Source organism: Adiantum capillus-veneris, chromosome 12 (genome assembly GCF_014529385.1).
Source record: "Adiantum capillus-veneris isolate H3 chromosome 12, ASM1452938v2, whole genome shotgun sequence".
Taxonomy (NCBI): domain Eukaryota; kingdom Viridiplantae; phylum Streptophyta; class Polypodiopsida; order Polypodiales; family Pteridaceae; genus Adiantum; species Adiantum capillus-veneris.
The window spans coordinates 147,023,622-147,040,639 of record NC_140942.1 but is presented as its reverse complement, the minus strand read 5'-3'; the positions used below and the strand labels follow the sequence as shown (position 1 = coordinate 147,040,639).

The 17,018-nt window shown below is 44.8% G+C and overlaps 1 protein-coding gene across 5 annotated transcripts in view; it reads left to right on the top strand.

Moving 5' to 3' along the window:
• The first annotated feature begins 2,662 nt into the window (after nt 1-2,662).
• LOC147446651 (uncharacterized) overlaps nt 2,663-17,018 on the top strand; it is a 103,381-nt gene continuing 89,025 nt past the window's right edge. For 3 of the 5 annotated variants that reach the window (XR_015189901.1, XR_015189900.1, XM_086525839.1), the window contains exons 1-2: nt 2,663-3,024; nt 3,122-3,197. Coding sequence is in view for 3 of the 5 variants with exons in the window: in XM_086525839.1 (XP_086381965.1) it covers nt 3,147-3,197 (51 nt within the window). In the remaining 2 variants the exon portion in view is untranslated. The remainder of the gene's footprint in view (nt 3,025-3,121; nt 3,198-17,018) is intronic. The other 2 variants (XM_086525840.1, XM_086525841.1) reach the window with 2 other exon arrangements.

Here is a 17,018-nt window from a genome sequence, read left to right as displayed (position 1 = left end):
TGTGAGTGAATTGGGGGGTGAATAACTTGTAGCCCCCTCTCCATTTGAATGCCTTGTAGGAGAGCGGAGATACATAGTTTAGAGTCAATCTTAGATTTACAAGGAAACTATTTCACCTAGCTCTTAATAACTATATTTCTCATGGTTTGAGGTTAAAATGCAAGGAAGGGTCTAGGTCTGTGATCCACTGACCACTATCAATAACCCAGACATCTCCCCACATTTGAAGGCCTTTGTTGTGTAACTTTGACTCTACCCTCTAAGAACCCTCCTCGATCCTATCAACATCAATTAGAAGTTACCAAAGGGAATCGACCCTCAAGATAGTTAGACTAGTGTGAGAATCCCAATTGATGTAAAGTTTGTACTTTGTTGTGCAACTTTGACTCTAGCCTCTAAGAACTCTCCTCGACCCTATCAACATCAATTAGAAGCTACCAAAGGGAATCAACCCTCAAGGTAGTTATCCTAGTGTGAGAATCCCAATTGACGTAAAGTTTGGACTTGTGTATATCCCAAGATCTCCATAAGAGAGTAGATGAGGTCTAAACCACAAGGAGAAATGGGAAACTTTTGAAGAAGATCGTGATTAAAGCAAGGCTTTCCATCCATGTTCCTATGATAGCTTGGACCTATCAAGATTCCTTGGAAGAAGGATAGCCCATTCTGAGTCAAGGCTAAGAAAGGCTACCATGATGGTTCTTATATCCATCTTGTTAGTTAAAACAATGATGTTCCTGATCCCCATACCACCTTTACCTTTTTGGAGACAACATATATCCCATTTAACCTTTGCCAATCTAGAGGTGAAAGGATCACATGCCCATAGAAAGTTCCTCAATACTTTGGTAATTTGATCAAGACGATAATGAGAGAGTCTCTAGCTAGCCAGGAAAAAGATAATGTAAGCTACTAAGAAATGGTTTATAACCATGTCAAGGAGCCCTTGTAACCTTATCCATGATCTATTGAGCTTGATTGCAAAGTTTGAGCAAACCCAATCCCATCTTTGGATAAGGAAAACCCCAAAGCCCATAGGGATCCCTAGCAGTCTAAATATATTATCCTTCCTTGGTGGGATTGCATCCTTCATTCAACAACCAAACATGGATAGAGATGTTACTTGCATATACACCCCAGTTATGTGGTGATTAATTTTGGATCCCGAGGCTAAGCAAAAGGTATCCATATATTGCCAGAATATCCGCATAGAGTTTTGATCATTAGCCAATGAGGCATTTGTGTTGTTTGCAAATCGGGATAGACAATGTTTCCTATCTGAGTTTGGTAATTTGGTATCTTTGATTAATCCTTTGGAAATTTTGTCATTTAATAAGGAAATTAAGCCCATCCACTACGATGGAAAATAGAAGGGGAGATACGGGGCAATGTTTCCTAACAGGCCTTTGTATAGAGAAGGGCTCTAAGGGAGACCCATTGATAGCAATTCCAAACAATGTCTACACAAATGTTATGAATTTATGACGGAGGCCCATTCTTTCCATTTCATTAGTGGGAAAAAATACTTTTCTTAACACATCCTTAAAGACCGCCCATGTATGCAGTATGATGTCCTTCTCTTTGAGCGATATCCACCATTTATAGGCTCTGCCCTTTAGTCTTAGATTTGCTTATAGTGCCTTGATTGCATCCAATGTTATTCTAAGAATGTGAATTCCATTCCATTTGCTCAGAAATATATTCACCATATCTTTATTGCGCTCCTTTCCTCCCCTCAAAAGGTCGGTGACTTAGTGTTTTTCAACAAATCATCCACCCCTTTTTGAGAGAGAAGGCATCTGGATTGGAGTTGTGCTCTTGCAGACCAGGGGTGTTTATTCCAAGCACATGAGTCAAAGAAACCCGAGGCTGTTGTAACAGGGCCCTTGGCCGACTGTTGTATAAATTGTACAAGGAGAACATACATTTTACTCACATTCGCTTTCAATTGTGAAAAATTAACAGACATTCATACTTGTATTGCTCTAAATTCTTGCATATCAAGAAATTCTATGCTATCGTCTTGCCAGTTGCCGTGCAGGCATCCTCTATGAAAGTAGCTAGGTACGAGGCAACAATAGGTTGAACGGGTGCAAGCGTTTGAAAATCGAAAGCATGATGCATGTGTATGTATGAATCCATGGTGCAACCGTGCTGTGTGAGTAGTAAGAAAAGGAATATCTTGTTCCAAGAATCACATGGCGAAACGCAAGAGCAAAAGCAGAAGAGCAACCGCCATAAGAGATGGCAATTTATCTTGCCAAATCGAAGACCAATAATCTTGCCAAATCGAAGACCAATATTCAAAATAATTTGCCAAATTGTTTCTGATGTCGATTACGACTGCAAAGTCCTCCAAGAACGGATACTCTAGAGAAACCATCAAATAATTCAAAATAGCTTCAATTTTGAAAAACCTTCGCTCCATGTGCTTCAAATCTTTGAAAAAGCTTCCAAAAGTCTTCCAAATTAACTTGCCGGAAAAATTTCAGAATTTGCAGGTGTTGTAGTAAATGCACCGCCTTGCCAATTCGGGAAAACTTGGAGGAGTTCTCAAGTTTTGGATCGAAAACGGTGTGCATGCACCCCTAATCAATAAAAATGGTCAAATACCTGACCTTGCTTGACCTTGGGCGCCCATTTAGTCCTGAGGGGCGCCCATCGTGTGGAGCTATGCGCCAAAAAGAGAGGGAGACAGAGAGAAGGCGCCACGAAGGTCGGATTGGCTGGCTGCAGAGACGAAAATACCCCGCAGGACGGCGTGAATCCGTAGAGAGTGAGAGAGATTGATTTCGTGCAGGTCAACTCCACATCCCCCTTCGCCCAATGGAACGCTATGTCTTTGTGCGTGTGCTCGATTCAATCTGGTTCTAATCAGGGTTTAATGCGGGTTTCGTAGTGTGCGTTTTCTCTCATCTCTCTACAGCCACGCTTAGTAATGCTTCAATGCAAGCCTCATTACCCTCGCGGACTAACTTGAGATGGGTGCTTCTAAGCGCCTTTCTGATTGGTCTGATGAAGCAGGTAACCTTTGTATCAAAAGATTGTGCAATTTCCTGTCTGATGAAAATTCCTAGGCCTACTCTTGTTCAAGTCTTCGTATGTTCTTTCTTACGAGCAGATGAGGGCAGTCATGGTCTAGGAGGATGGTACAGCCCCACCACTTCTTCAACGGCACAAAAGAGCACGATGATAAGGTAGCCCACTACCTTAAGTTAATGCTCTTTGAAGTTCATAATCTACATTGCAGGCTCTTTGCATGTTGTTGTCATGCACACAAGCATAGGCACAAATATTTGGTCAAAATTTCTTTCCTATAACTCCCAAAGTCTTTTTCTTTTGCAAATCTTCATGGAGGATTGGTACTCCCTTAATAAAATTGCTAGAACTACAATCTTAGGTATTCTTGTGTCACTTGAGATAACATAAACAATGCACACAGGCATAGGCACAACATTGCATGCACATTGCTAGTCTTTATAGCTAAAGACATGTTTTGTGTCATTTTCTTTATGGCCGATCCCATCAGTGCTCACATTTTTCAGTTTGTACTGTAAATTTCCCGGCTGAAAATAAAAAAATTAGCAGCTGTCTTTTCATTGAACCTTAATTTCCACGGTAAAAATTTATGCATTTTAGTTAATATATACCTCAGATGCTGGCATAAATCCCGGTTGTCTCATCAGCTGGACCTTAAAAAACAAGGTTGAGAAAATGGTTTTTTCCCAGCAGAGGATCCCACTTTGTTTTTAAACATGGTCTCTCCAAAGTTTTTCTTGCCGAAAGCTCAACATAGTTGCTGCCACCTACTTTTGTCACAAATTAAGGATGTGTCTGACTCAGTTAGATAACTGTCGAAGGTCATTAAGAGTTAAAATTGAGTTTCATTTTTTTTTTCTGATGAAGTGGTTTTGTGAATTCCTGGAAGATCATAGATTGACTTGATATATAGTAGTTCTTCATCAGATTACCTAATTGATTGGGTAAGATAGTATAAAGAGATCTTTAGAGACTCAGATGCACGAAAGGAATTTTTAACTAAGCTTAAGTACCTTGTAAGTCCAGAATCAAGACAAGTTCTTGAAAGTTCATTATGATGCTTTAAGGGCTTGAGGTATTATTCTCTTGTGAACTTTTCCCTTGGTGTTGTGACAAATGTTTATTGGTATTTGACCTCTCTTCGAGAGCGAAGGAGCAGAACCTTTGTTCAAGAGATTCTAGGATCGAAATTTGAGACTGCTTCAAGAGAGGGTTTGCTTTGAGATCAAGTCGAGGGATCATGAAGATGAGGGCTCTTGTCACGAGGACGTGGCAATTGCTAACCTTAGTTGTTGGTTTCTTTCCAATGATTTTTGTTTAATTTTTGAGACCCTCTTTTTGAAGTTGCAAATGGTCGGACATTGCATGGCCAATGTGAATGGTAGTGTCCCTCGTAGACGGGAAGTTGGTCGGCAATGGAATTCGTATAGTAAGAGGATGCCTAGGCTCAGTTCAAGATCATGTAGGTCCCCCGCCGCACTTAGCAAGTTGGTGGATACTAGGAAGTGAACTCAATAAAGCCATAGTGCCAAGGTGGGGTCACCGAGGGAAAGTACCCGACAGCTGGGCCACATTGCATTTTTGGATGTGGTCCCCGTGGGGATAGATGGTCAAATGACCAGTGGGTCCAACGGAAGCATCCCCTAAAATTTAGGGAACTGCTATTTTGGACCATAAAATTTGTTTGCGTCATTACCTCCGGAATGACAAGGGGAACATTTTAGAACTCTGCTGCAAAGTCAACTGGGCAACCAGTCGAGAGATTTTTAAGCGGGAAGCCCAAAACGGTAAAATGCTTGTAAATGTGCCAAGTGGCACTTTCTGGTGCACTTTCCTCATGCAGAAAAAGGGGCGCTCAATTTCTAGCTCAGAGGGGCCTCATTTGCAAGCTGTCCGGTTAAGAGCTATTGACTGCAAGCTTTCCTTCTCATGTACAGTGTGGTGCAAGAAGTCATGTCTTGCACACCTCACACTGCTCTCTCTCTCTCTCTCTCTCTCTACGTGCAGTAATGTGATGCCCCACAAAGAGGGCTCTTCATTTGACTCGTGTACAACTGTGAGGTCTTATGCGTTTTTGCTGAGGCAAGAGCCTCTCTGAGCAGGAACATGAGTAGCTAACTATTGCTCCAAAAGCAGGCACCGGTGAGGGTACAGGTGCGTTTTCGCGCTGGTTATGCGTTGAATTTGGACTGTTTTTCAGCCATACTAATGTCAGAACCATGGGGAACAATGCCCCACTGTTATAGGACAGTTGAGGGACTGTTTAGGGCTGAAAACAGGGCAAAAACCAGTAAATACAGCGTGCTGAATTTACTATTTTTGGGCAGAAAACAGAGGGTCTATGTCAGTGGAAGTGAGTTCAAGCAGGGGAATTGGTTTCAAGCAAGTTTTGTGGTTGTTATGCTACCGAAATTTTGCCAAAACAGGTGCTATCTAGCTGGATACAGGTAAAGACTTCCCAGGATTCTTCTTGTAATTTACCCTATTAAAGAATAAAGAAATACCGAAAGGGGTGTCAATTTTGGGGCCTACAGGTTGTCGGCGTCTGCTCGGAGCATTCTAGCTTCTGAGCCGTGTGTGTGCTTTGAGTGTTAATTCCCGTTGCAGGTTACCTTTGCAAAGTTCTGTGTGTGTGTGAAAGTCTAAATGTAAGGTGCAGCGGAAGTGAATGTTGAACTTTGCTCAAGATGAGTGCTTCGAATTGTGCTCAAGGGTTCCTTTTATTTACGAAAGGGAGAGCCTTCCGTTCCTTTAGTGAGAGAGTGCAAATGATTACAAACAAATGGTAAACATTGTGAATGAAGGTGCTGAGACTGAGAGATAGAGAGAGAAGAGTACGACACCAGAATGTGGTCAAACCCTCCTCCAAGGGCCCCACTCTCTATGGCGGGAGCGGTCTACTATTGATTGCACAAATCTCTACAATGCAATGGACTTGTCGACGATGTCGACGATGAGGACGGCGACGAGACGGGCTGAAAACTGAAAACGCTAATGGCTGAAATCTGCAAGTCTTGTCTCTGCTGAATTCTGACTCTATGTCTGTGACGACGGCAACAACGACGCGCTGAAAACGCAGATACTGAAATCTGCGAATAGCGGGCTGAATCTGCAATTGCTGGCTGATCTGACTGTGCGGCGAGGATCTGCTGCGGGAAGATGAGATCTGCGAGGTTTGAGGGCTGCGGTACGGAGGATAACTGCTGAAAATGCAAAACGCTGGTGCAATGATACTGAATTGTCGCGGAAAACTGCAAACGCTAGGGTTGGTTTGCTGTTCCCAAAACGCTAGGGCTGAAAATGTATCTACTGCAAAAAACGCTAGGAGATCTACTGTCGCCAGGCTGATCTGCAAGTTGCAAACGTTGGGGCCAATCTGCACTTGAGAAAAACGTTGGTCCTTGGTGGTTGAAAACGCTAGGTTGCCGGGTCTTGCTGAGAAGGTGCACTGTCAGATTTGTGGTCTCTGCTGCCTCTTCTGTCAGAGAAAGTGATAGCACTAGCTTTTTATATATAGATCCTTAGCTAGATTGCCCTACCCAGTTTCCCAACAAAGTCACTTATTAATAATAAGTGAAAAATGGCGAAAGAAAATAGGTTTTTTGCACTGTAAAATGCTCTTGATGGTACTGTTGATGATCATGCTGTGTGCAACCAGAGGATATGCATCTACTCTTAAGTGCCTGGACATGCACGGTCACTGAACAGACTCACAAAAGTGCGAGAACACTTCCGAAGCTAAGCTAATTGAACCCTTGTCATGAAGTAGCTTGTCCACATGCACATAGGGTTAGATGTGCACGTGACATCCCCTCCTTTTTAAAGTGAGGTACTAGTACTGATCTGCATGGCTTCCTTGTAGGCTGCCAACAATTCGGGATAATCTTTGAAAAACTCTTCATCAACCTACACTGCCTCTTGGGTGCCTCGATCCTTGAACTTCAAAAAGTACTCACTTGCTTCTCTGAACCATAGCGAAACCGATGCAACAACACTTGCTCCAGCTCCATGACTTCAGCTTCATCGATGATCTCCGATTCTTCTTCTTCTGAAATGTCCTTTGGAGGTGTTCCCTGAAACACTTTCAACCAAGAAACATGGAAAACGTTGTGCATTGACCACGAGTTAGTTGACTGACCGAGGGAGTCAAAAGTGACTGGAACGGACGGCCAAAAGCTGCCTCATATGGAGTTCGACCAATGGCAGAGGAAAAAGAGTCATTCAAAATAGCCTGAACCAATGGGAGCTAGAGATCCCAATGAGACTGCTGATCATGCACATATGACTTTAAAAGATCAAAAGCCAACTGATTGTAAATCTCTGTCTGGTCATCTGACTGTGGATGAAAAGCCGATGAAAAATGCAGCTTAGTGCCAAAATTTTCAAAGAGTGGGATGTAAACTTAACATCTCTATTTGAAACAATCGATTTTGGCAAACCACAGAGGGGGTACAAATGCTTGATGAATAACTGTCACGAGGACGTGGCAGTTATTAACCATGTCACAGAGATGTGGCAACTGCTAACCTTGGTTGTTGGTTTCTTTCCAATGGGGTTTATTTTATTTGTTTAAGACCCTCTTTTTGAAGTAGCAAACGGTCGGACATTGTATGGCCAATGTGAACGGTAGATTCACCCGCAGACGGGAAGTGGTCGGCACTGGAATTCGTATGGTAAGAGGATGTCTAGGCTCAGAGCAAGATCATATAGGTCCCCCCGTCGCACTTAGCAAGTTGGTGGATACTAGGAAGTGAACTCAATTAAGGCGTAAAGTCAAGGTGGGACTACCAACAAAAAGTATCCGACAGTTGGGCCACATTGCATTTTTGGATGCGGTCCCAATGAGGATAGATGGTCAGAAGACCAGTGGGAGCCCAACGGAAGCATCCCCTAAAATTTAGGGAACTGCTATTTTGGGCCACGAAATGTGTTCGCGTCAATATCCTGAAAAGGTCCATCGGGAATAGGCAGCGGAACCAAGAGGCCTTGTTGCTTACACCCCGAGGAGCTTTTACCTTTTGACAAATAGTGCACTTTGTGACATAACGAAACACATCTTTTCGCATTTGAGGCCAATAAAAGAATCTTTTTATTTTTTCCAGAGTGGTGTTCATTCCCTTGTGCCCACCCGTGAGAGAGTCATGTGCATCATGCAATATGGCCCTCCTGAGAGAGGGCAACACACATGGACGTTGCCGAAAATACAACAAACCATCACGAATGAGATAGTTGGTTGGCGATTGGGAAGCAAGAGCGTGCAACCATTGCTTGTCAAACTCGGAATCCGCATACTAGTTTTTCATGCTGTCGAAAGACACACCCTGAAGAGAAACTGTGGATCTTGACTCAAGAGCCAGGATCTGTGCTTTGCGACTTAATGCATCTGCAACAGGGTTAGCTTTTCCAGGCTCATACTCAATCAAACCTCCAAATTGCTCAAAACATTGTGACCACCGTGCTTGGCAATCACTCCAATGTGCACTAGGTATAGACTTGAGCCACTTGAGGGCTTGGTGATCTGTCGAACTGTAAACTCTCTACCATACAAAAAATGCTTCCAATGCTTAAAAGAGTGATTGACAGACAAAAGTTCTTTATCATAAACTGAATAGTTCTTTTCTGCACTATTGAGCTTTTGACTAAGAAAAGCTATTGGACGACCATGCTGTTGAAGCATAGAGCCTATGGTGACATTGCTCGCATCCGTGTATACCTCAAAGGGGTCATCCAAAGAGGCAAGGATAAGACACGGCGCTTTTATCACTGCAACCTTGAGAGCTGCGAAAGCCTCAATGGCTGCCTCGGATAAATCCACGCGCTGTCGGTGAGTCTTTACCCCTTTCAAAATATCAGTCATGGGTGCGGCAATGTGTGCAAAATTCTCTATGTGTGAACTATATGCTTGACATAAACCAAGAAAAGAACGCACGTCATATGCAGTTTTGAGCAAATCCCAGTTACGTATCTTTTCCACCTTCGCGGGGTCTAGCTTGACGCTTTCTGCAGAAATGGTATAACCCAGATAAGTAACTTCAGCGAGAAAAACCTCAAATTTCTTAGCTGCAATGTACAACTGACACTCATCCAAACGGGCTAGTACCCTTTCTACATCCTTTTCATGTCGGTCCCACGATGCAGAAAAAATGAGAATATCAAGAAGAAAGATGAATACACATACACCAACTATATCGCCGAAACGGCCTACTATGAGACGGTTAAATGTACCCACGGCACCCGTCAATCCAAAAGGCATAACAACATACTCCCATTGCCCTCGCTCCGTGTGAAAAGCGGTCTTCACATTGGCTTAAAAAATTGGGGCAAGCCAATCCACTTTGGCCGGCCACTTGGCATTGAAATTTTGGGCTTTAAAATTTACGTTGGCTGTTGGCTAATGAGTTTACGCTATTGGCTGATTTACATAAAGAGTTCAGCAGCGCAACGTTTCATCATTGCCCAACGATTTGGTAATTCAGCCCAATGTAAAGAATTTCAGCATTCAGCGTTTTGGGAATTTCAATGCAAAAGCAAAGTTATATAGGAGACGAAGAGAGACAAATGAAAAGGCATGTCTCTTGGTTAAGAGACATGACTTTAGACGTAAAGACACATCCTTTCGGCGAAGAGCTGCAACCATTGGGCGAAGAGTCGCACCCGTAGAGCAAAGGGGTGTAACCAGTCGTCGAAGGAGTGTGGCTTTTGGTGAAGAGGCACGTCTCTTGGACGAAGGGGTGTGACCATTCAAGCGCAAGGGTCCTGCTTGGCATGGCACTTCGCATATCTACAACTAGGAAGAGATGTAATACTGCAACATAGTCACAATCGTGACACTATGTGTCCATGGACAAGCTACACCATAATAGGGTTTCCGTCAAGTCCAGTCAGTCTAGATTAGAAGTGATCTGGCACTTTTGTGAGTCTATTCGTAGACCGTGCATGCTCAGTCACTTAGTGTAGATGCATATCCTCTGGTTGCGCACAGCATGATCATCAGTATTCCCATCAGAATCCATTAGAATCAGTTAGGAGATTTTTCCAGTGCATTTAGCCCTATTTTCCCTATTTTTGACATTTTCCACTTATTAATTTAAGTGACTTCCCAACAAAAGTAGGTAGGGTAAATTGGGTAAGAAAATATATAAGCAAACCAAAGCTAGCACTCTTTGGCAGATGAGCAAGGAGCACAATAGGCCTTTGGCAACCGGTACTCCCCTCTCTCAGCAAGAACCTCTCAAGCACCCCATCAGCCCTAACGTTTTGCTCATCTCCAGCCCCCCATCCTGCTTGGCGTTTTCAGCATTGGCCTGGACCGCATTTCTTCCCCAACACCTAGCGTTTTCGCCATCGCTACAAGCTGCAAGGAACCAGCGTTTTCAGCCTTCATTCACAGCAGAGAAAGCAGCGTTTTCAGCATCAAGTACAGCAGCGTTTTCAGCCATAAACCGCTGCCGACATCAGCGTTTTCCATCCCCCCAAAAACGCAGCCAAATCAGCGTTTTCAGCAGTCCCAAATCAGCCCCAGATTTTCAGCAGATAGCGTTTTTGGACAGCCGTGAAAAGCTTGCAGATTTCAATCCCTTAGGTCATTGTCGCCATCCCAGTCATCGTCACCGACATAGCCCCGAGTTGCATCAGTTTCCATGCATCATCATTGTACCACTTTGTGCAATCATAAGTAGACCACTCTCGCCGACGAGAGTGGGGCTTTCGGAGGAGGGTTTTACAACGTCTCTGGTGTCGTATCTCTCTTCTCTCTATGTCTGAGTCTCATATACTTGCATGCACAGTGTCCACTCACTTTGTTCGTGATCATAGCACTCTCCATTAAGAACGGAAGGCTCTCCCTTCTATAAGAACTAAAAGGAACCTTGAGCAAATATGGATCACTCATCTTGAGAAAATACAATATTCATTCCGTTGCACCTAACATTGGTATCAGAGCTTTGGCAGTGTTCTGTATCACTCAAGCAAAGAACCACAAGAATCACAAGAATTTTTTTCTGCTTGTTGCGGTCGCACGAACCCAAGTTCGCTTGGGCGCGTCGATTCGTAATCGTGTTTTTGAAGAGTGATAGGAATCCCAGGAAAGAAGGGCTTGTTCAGCCTCCCCTTGTGTCTCTTTTCACTCATTGAGAGCGGACCGTGCACTTAGCGGCTGCCCAATTGATGTGAGGTGGGAAAAAGCAACCTTGGTGTGAGCGCAAGGCCGCCAAGGGGTGCGTCCGCGGAAAGGAGTAGAACTCGGGTGAAGAGAAGATCCTTCTCAAACACGGTTTGCAAGCGAAAGAAAACCTCAAGAACCTCAAGACCCTCAAGAACCCAAGTTCCTCGTGGACTTAAGAACCAAAGATCATAGTGCATGGTCGTCACCCGAAGCGGAATGGATACTTCGCATATAGGTGATGAGCATGAGAGAGGCGACGAAGAATTTTCCCCACCAAGAGATTTTTTCGACCCTTCCCCTTTGCCATCTACGCCACGAGTTGTACCAACTTCCATGGAGATGATGGTCAAGTCGATGTTGAACATGATGGCGGCATAACAAGAAGCCAATCCGCGAAGCGACTCGCCTTACGCTGGCACAACAAGAAGCGAATCTCATTGCGCTGGCCCAACAAGAAGCGACTCCAATTGCTTTGGAATGCGAGCGCGAAGAACGAAATGAACGAAATGCAATACAACAACAAGAAGCGAATCGAGTTGTGTTGGCACAACAAGAAGCAAATCGCATTGCTTTCGAACGCGAGCGCGATGAACGAAACGAACAAAAAGCAGAAAGGGAGGCCGAGTGTGAGGCTCAAAGAGACCTACACACTCAAGAATTGATTCGACAAGTACTTGTCTCGAAATCCGAACCAGCCAAAGATCGTGGGAGTTCCTCAAGTGGCGCAAGCCACGATGTGGATTTTAACAACCCAATCACCGAGAAGTTGACTTTCAGTAAGTATGATGGTAAGATGGATGCTACAGTTATTTATTCTTGGTTGCATCAAACTTTGTGACAACTAAGAAGACAGGAAATAGCAAGGTTTTGATGGCAGCTATGTACCTTGTCGGTTATGCCATCAATTGGTACCATGCATGGCAAGAGGCATAGCTAGCCGCGCACCTAGAGGAAGCCGACGAATTCACGCCCCTTTCCTTCAATTGGGTTGATTTCCAAGACAAGCTCAAGGCGCGGTTTATGCCACCTCAGTACCTCACACGATTGAAGGACGATTGGCGTGCTCTCAAGCAAAATGGTATACCGGTTATGTCTTTTTCTAATCTTGTTTTGCAGCTAGGTACCCAATTACGCAAGTCGGATGATGAACGCAAAGAGGCATTCCTTTTTGGGTTAGACGACTATATCAAGTTTGATGTAGAAGTCTTCAATCCAATCGATCTCAACAAGGCGGTCGCGATTGCTCTCGCACAGGAGATGAAGCACAACAAGGGAAAGCCTAAGGAGAACAAGACTTCCACAAGTACCTCGCAGACTTCTCAGAACCCTTAGAACGGTAAGAATGGTAACCCTTCTAACCAATCTTCCAACAGTCTCTCAGAAAAGAATTCTTCCAATGAATCTAAGGGTAAGGCTAACACAATTGCTAGACCTAAGCTCACTCGAGATGAAAAGGTAGCACAAGGAATTGTAGGAGGATACATCACGTCGGAAGAGCAAAGCATTTATTCTAAGGAAGGTCGTTGTTTTCATTGTCACATTAAGGGTCACATAAAAGAACATGTTCTAAGCTTGAATTGAATGAATCTAAAGAATCCACAGAACCCACTTCCTCTGTCCATGCAATTAATGATAACACGAGTGTGTCCAAGATTCTCATGACCCTCCCATTGATGATTCTCTCATTAAATGTTATGGTCATATGACGGGGCAGCGTTTTGTCATATTGTTTGACCCAGGTAGTATGCATGATGTGATCAGTCCCTCTCTTGTTGAGAGAGCCCGCCTCGAAGTTAGTCAGAGATCTCCTATCGAGGTCTTTGGCTTTCTTCCTGGTATGGATGCTCTCATCACGGAGGAGTGCCTTGATGTGTTGTTTGCAATTCAAAAAGCTGTCTTCACTAGAAGATTTGTTGTTTCTCCTCTCTCAGGATGTGATATGATTTTAGGCATTCGATGGTTTTGTGATGCTGACCCTTTCATTGATTGGGAGGCTAACACTTCCAGTCTCAATGCCAAAAGTGATTCTCCCATTGTCATTCATGGAGAGCACATTGTTCATTCTCCATCTCTCATTGCTAATATGCAGGACAAGATTGAACGGATTCATGCGAAGGAGACTCTCTGAGTCTCTTTTTCTCAAAAGCACGACACACAGGATTTGCATGATTGTGAGCAACATGGTGATTTGATTGACAATGATCAGTATGATGATTTGGATGATAAAGACAAGCATGATGATTTGCATGAAGAAGCTGTGATTGTTCACAAGGATGATGTGTTAGTTGATGCTTTTTCTAGCGACGCTAACCTCGTTGCAGATTTGATCAATCACGAAGGATCGATCTTGGCTCTCGAGCCTAGGTCCAAAGAACCCTCATAGGAAGTATTATGTGTTCGCATGATTGATACGTACGCATTGTTCGAATGTTTCATTCGTGATCGTTTCGTGTATTTTAGTCAGCATCTTTATGTGATCCCTTTTCCTAGGCATGACATATTGTATGTTGAGCACGTTGGTGCAACTAAAGTTGGTCTGTGCTAAGAAGTGTGCAATGCAATGATGTGTATGTTGACATGTGTATGGTAGAGGGCTAAAGCAGGTATGAAGGTCCTGGGCAAGAGAGTGGCAACGGAAATGTATGCTTAAAGTGGTTTTTTAGGCCGGGGGGCCCTCCAAAGTGAGATAATGACGGCATGTCAAGGTATTCAAAATACGAAAAATGTTTCCCGAAATGTAGTATTCAAGATGCTCTAGAAGCTCGTCCAGACAACTCGCCAAACGGAGCCCAAATGTGCAAGATATGGCAAGTTGAAGTGGGATGCGTTTGCAGATCCTCGCTGGATTGGGCAGGCACTGGTGGTTGGTCAAGGCGGGTGTGAAATGATACACGGGAAGTGCTCGAGTTGTGGAGCACGCCGGTCTTTTCGGATTGAGAATCAGGCTTCTGGATGGAAAGTTATGGGCAATCAAGTTTTGGGAGGGGCTAGTTTCGAGGCGGTTGGGCTGCATTGGGAAACGTGCCATTTGGTGTTTTCTCGAGCTCGCCAGGTGTTTGGTGGATAGTATGCAGCACGTGATGCTAGTCGGAGTCGACGGCACCTGAATCGGAGTGCGAAGCATGGAGATATGCTTCGCTGAGGTCGGCAGTTCGTAGCGAACGTGGATGGTCAGATGCTTTTTTCCATGTTTGGGACACGTCGTTCAAGGCCGTGAGGCGGTCTGAATGAAGTGGAGTTCGTGGGGTGTGGCTTGGCAAGAAGAAGGTTCAACGAGTCCGAGCACGTGAAGCACCGGCACCATGGGAAATGAGGAAAAAAAAAAGGAAAACCCATGGGCTATAAGTGTAAAAAAGTAAGCCCATTGGAGTTTGGCTAAAAAGAACTCTCAATAGTTAAGGGGAGGAAAAGAAACAAAAAGGAGAGTTGCAAGAGGCTAGTGGCGCCCGGCGTCACTGCTAAAGAAGGAATTTTTTCCTTTGGACTTGAAAAAGGAAGAAAAGGGGAGAGTGAAAAAAAAGAGGGTGCGACAATTTTTTCGAGGCCAGGAGGAGGGTTTTGCTCTTTGGCTCCTTAGGCTTGGGAAGGAGGAGAAGCTTCGTACGCTCGATGGTGGGAGTCGACATGGGTGGTCGGTGAAGCGGCTCGAAAGAGCGAAAGCTCTGCAGGAGAGGTAGCCAACGAGGGCTGCCAAGGGAAGTAGCTGCTCTCGAAGTGAAGCGCGAGGTGAATTTTCCCATCGAGGCGTGTGCCGACGGGTTCGGTTTTGTCGAGGGAGGTGTGTGTCCCTCTGTATGAAGCGGCGATGGCCATGGTGTAGCCTTGAGCACAATTCTTGGAGTTTGTACATGGTTTCTGGTTTGAAAGAGAAGCTTTCATTGTCGATTTTGGCATCGTCTTTTCCCCCTTCTCCCCTTTCTTCTTTGCTTGTCTCCAGGGTGGGTGGTGCCGGTGTGTGAGCGTGTGCGCCCCTCGGGCTCCCTGTGTGTGTGTGTGAGAGAGAAAGAGAGAGAGAGGTGTGGAGTTGTGGAAGAGTTGGAAGAGGGCAAGATCGGTGTGGTAGCTGTCCGAAGATTGTGCAGAGTGTTTGTGCGTTGGGCGAGGCCCTGCTAGTGTGAGTTGCTTGTTTTGAAGGTGTTTTCGAGAGGACAGGGGTGCTGTGAATACCCTGAGCTATATAGGGGCCATTGCGTGTGTGTTCCCCATTCCCCCTCTCCATCTTCTGGTGCCCCCACGGAGGAGCACACTGATTGCTCCCTGGTGATACGTTTGTAAGCAAAAATGTGGCAGAGTGTTGGTCCGATTTTCAATGGTGATGAAAATGCGGATGAGTGGCTGGCAGATTTCGAGTTATTTATGCTCTCATTGCAAATGTGGAGTGATGAAGAAAAGCTGGAGACAGTTCCGTTGGTGCTGCGAGGAAAAGCGAAGGCATGGTTCGATGGTCTCGAAGCTGCAAGTAAGCAAGACTGGGTTGGTTTTTGAGAGCGGTTTCTCTGCAAGTTTCACAAAGTGGTGTCGTCTGCTGAAGCGGATGCAAGGATTAAAGGGTTGCGACAAGAAGTAAGTGGAAATTTTGATGCTTTTGTTGATAAGTTCGAAGCTTGTTGGAGTGATCTGGTTGCTGCCACCCAAGTGGTCAATGCGGATGGTTTCAAGCTGGACAAATTCCTAGCTTGCCTGTGTCCTCAAGTTCGAGATAAGGTGGATGATGAAGAGCCAAAGACTTATGCCGAGGCAGTTAGAGTTTCCCGGGTGAAGAGCACGAAAATGAAAAGAAAGCTGGAGTTAAGCTTGTTAAAGCCTGCAGATTGTGTGCATGTTGAAGCAGCAGTTTGTTCTATGGGCCCGTCGAGGATGGTGCCAGTGATGCGAAGTGTGGAGCCTGTTAGGGTAAGGCCTATGATTGACTATGTTCCTTGGGAATTACCTGTTGGTGAAGCATCTACTCCATTTGTGGAAGAACTTGTCAGTGAAGATGAGCCTTTTATTGAAGAGAGCCCATGTGTAGAGGAGCTAGCAGATGCCAAGTGTCCAGTGTAACTTGAAGAGGTGGAGCCTGTTCTTGTGGAGTGCTTGTATGAAAAGGTAGTAGACCGTGGACAAATGGTAGGTGCCGAAAGGTTGGGGTTGGATGATGAAAGTGGACAGGATGATGGTCCAACTTTTGTGGAGCAACTAGAGGATGATGATGATGATGATACCGAATTGGCCTATGGTAAAGACGATGAGGCTACAAGCTCAAGCTTCTGGGAAACGAGCGAGGAGGATACAAGCTGGGAGACTGAATCCGAAGGGTCTATGCTAGTAAAGGTAAAGTTACCTTGTTATATGCATGAAGATGTGGTGGTTGCCACTATGAATGAAGAGCAAGGAAGAGTGTTGGAGCTTGCGAATAAAGACATGCAGGTGAGAGTGCTATGCGGCACCATGCTACTGATGATGCTCATCAAGGTAGCTGTGGAAGGTGCTTTGATTGTACAGCAGATACAAGGGTTTCCCAAGAAGGAGAGAGTTGTTGTGGCTAAGGAGGAAGAACAGGCTGAAGAATATGGCATGCAAGAGGTATTGGACGCTCAGAAAGATGAAGAGCAGCTCCAGCTATCCATGGATTGCATGAAAGATGCCTTGGATATGGGTTCTTTTGAGTAGGTATACTTGGGTGAGGTTGATTGGGGGTTTGATGACCCAGTGGGTGAGATGGATGAAGAGACACGAGTGATGGCTGGGAAAGCTTTGACCAGAATGCAGGTGATACGAGGGTCTATCCCTCTACAGCTGGCGGTTTCTTTGGGAGAGCAAAAATCTGCTGCTA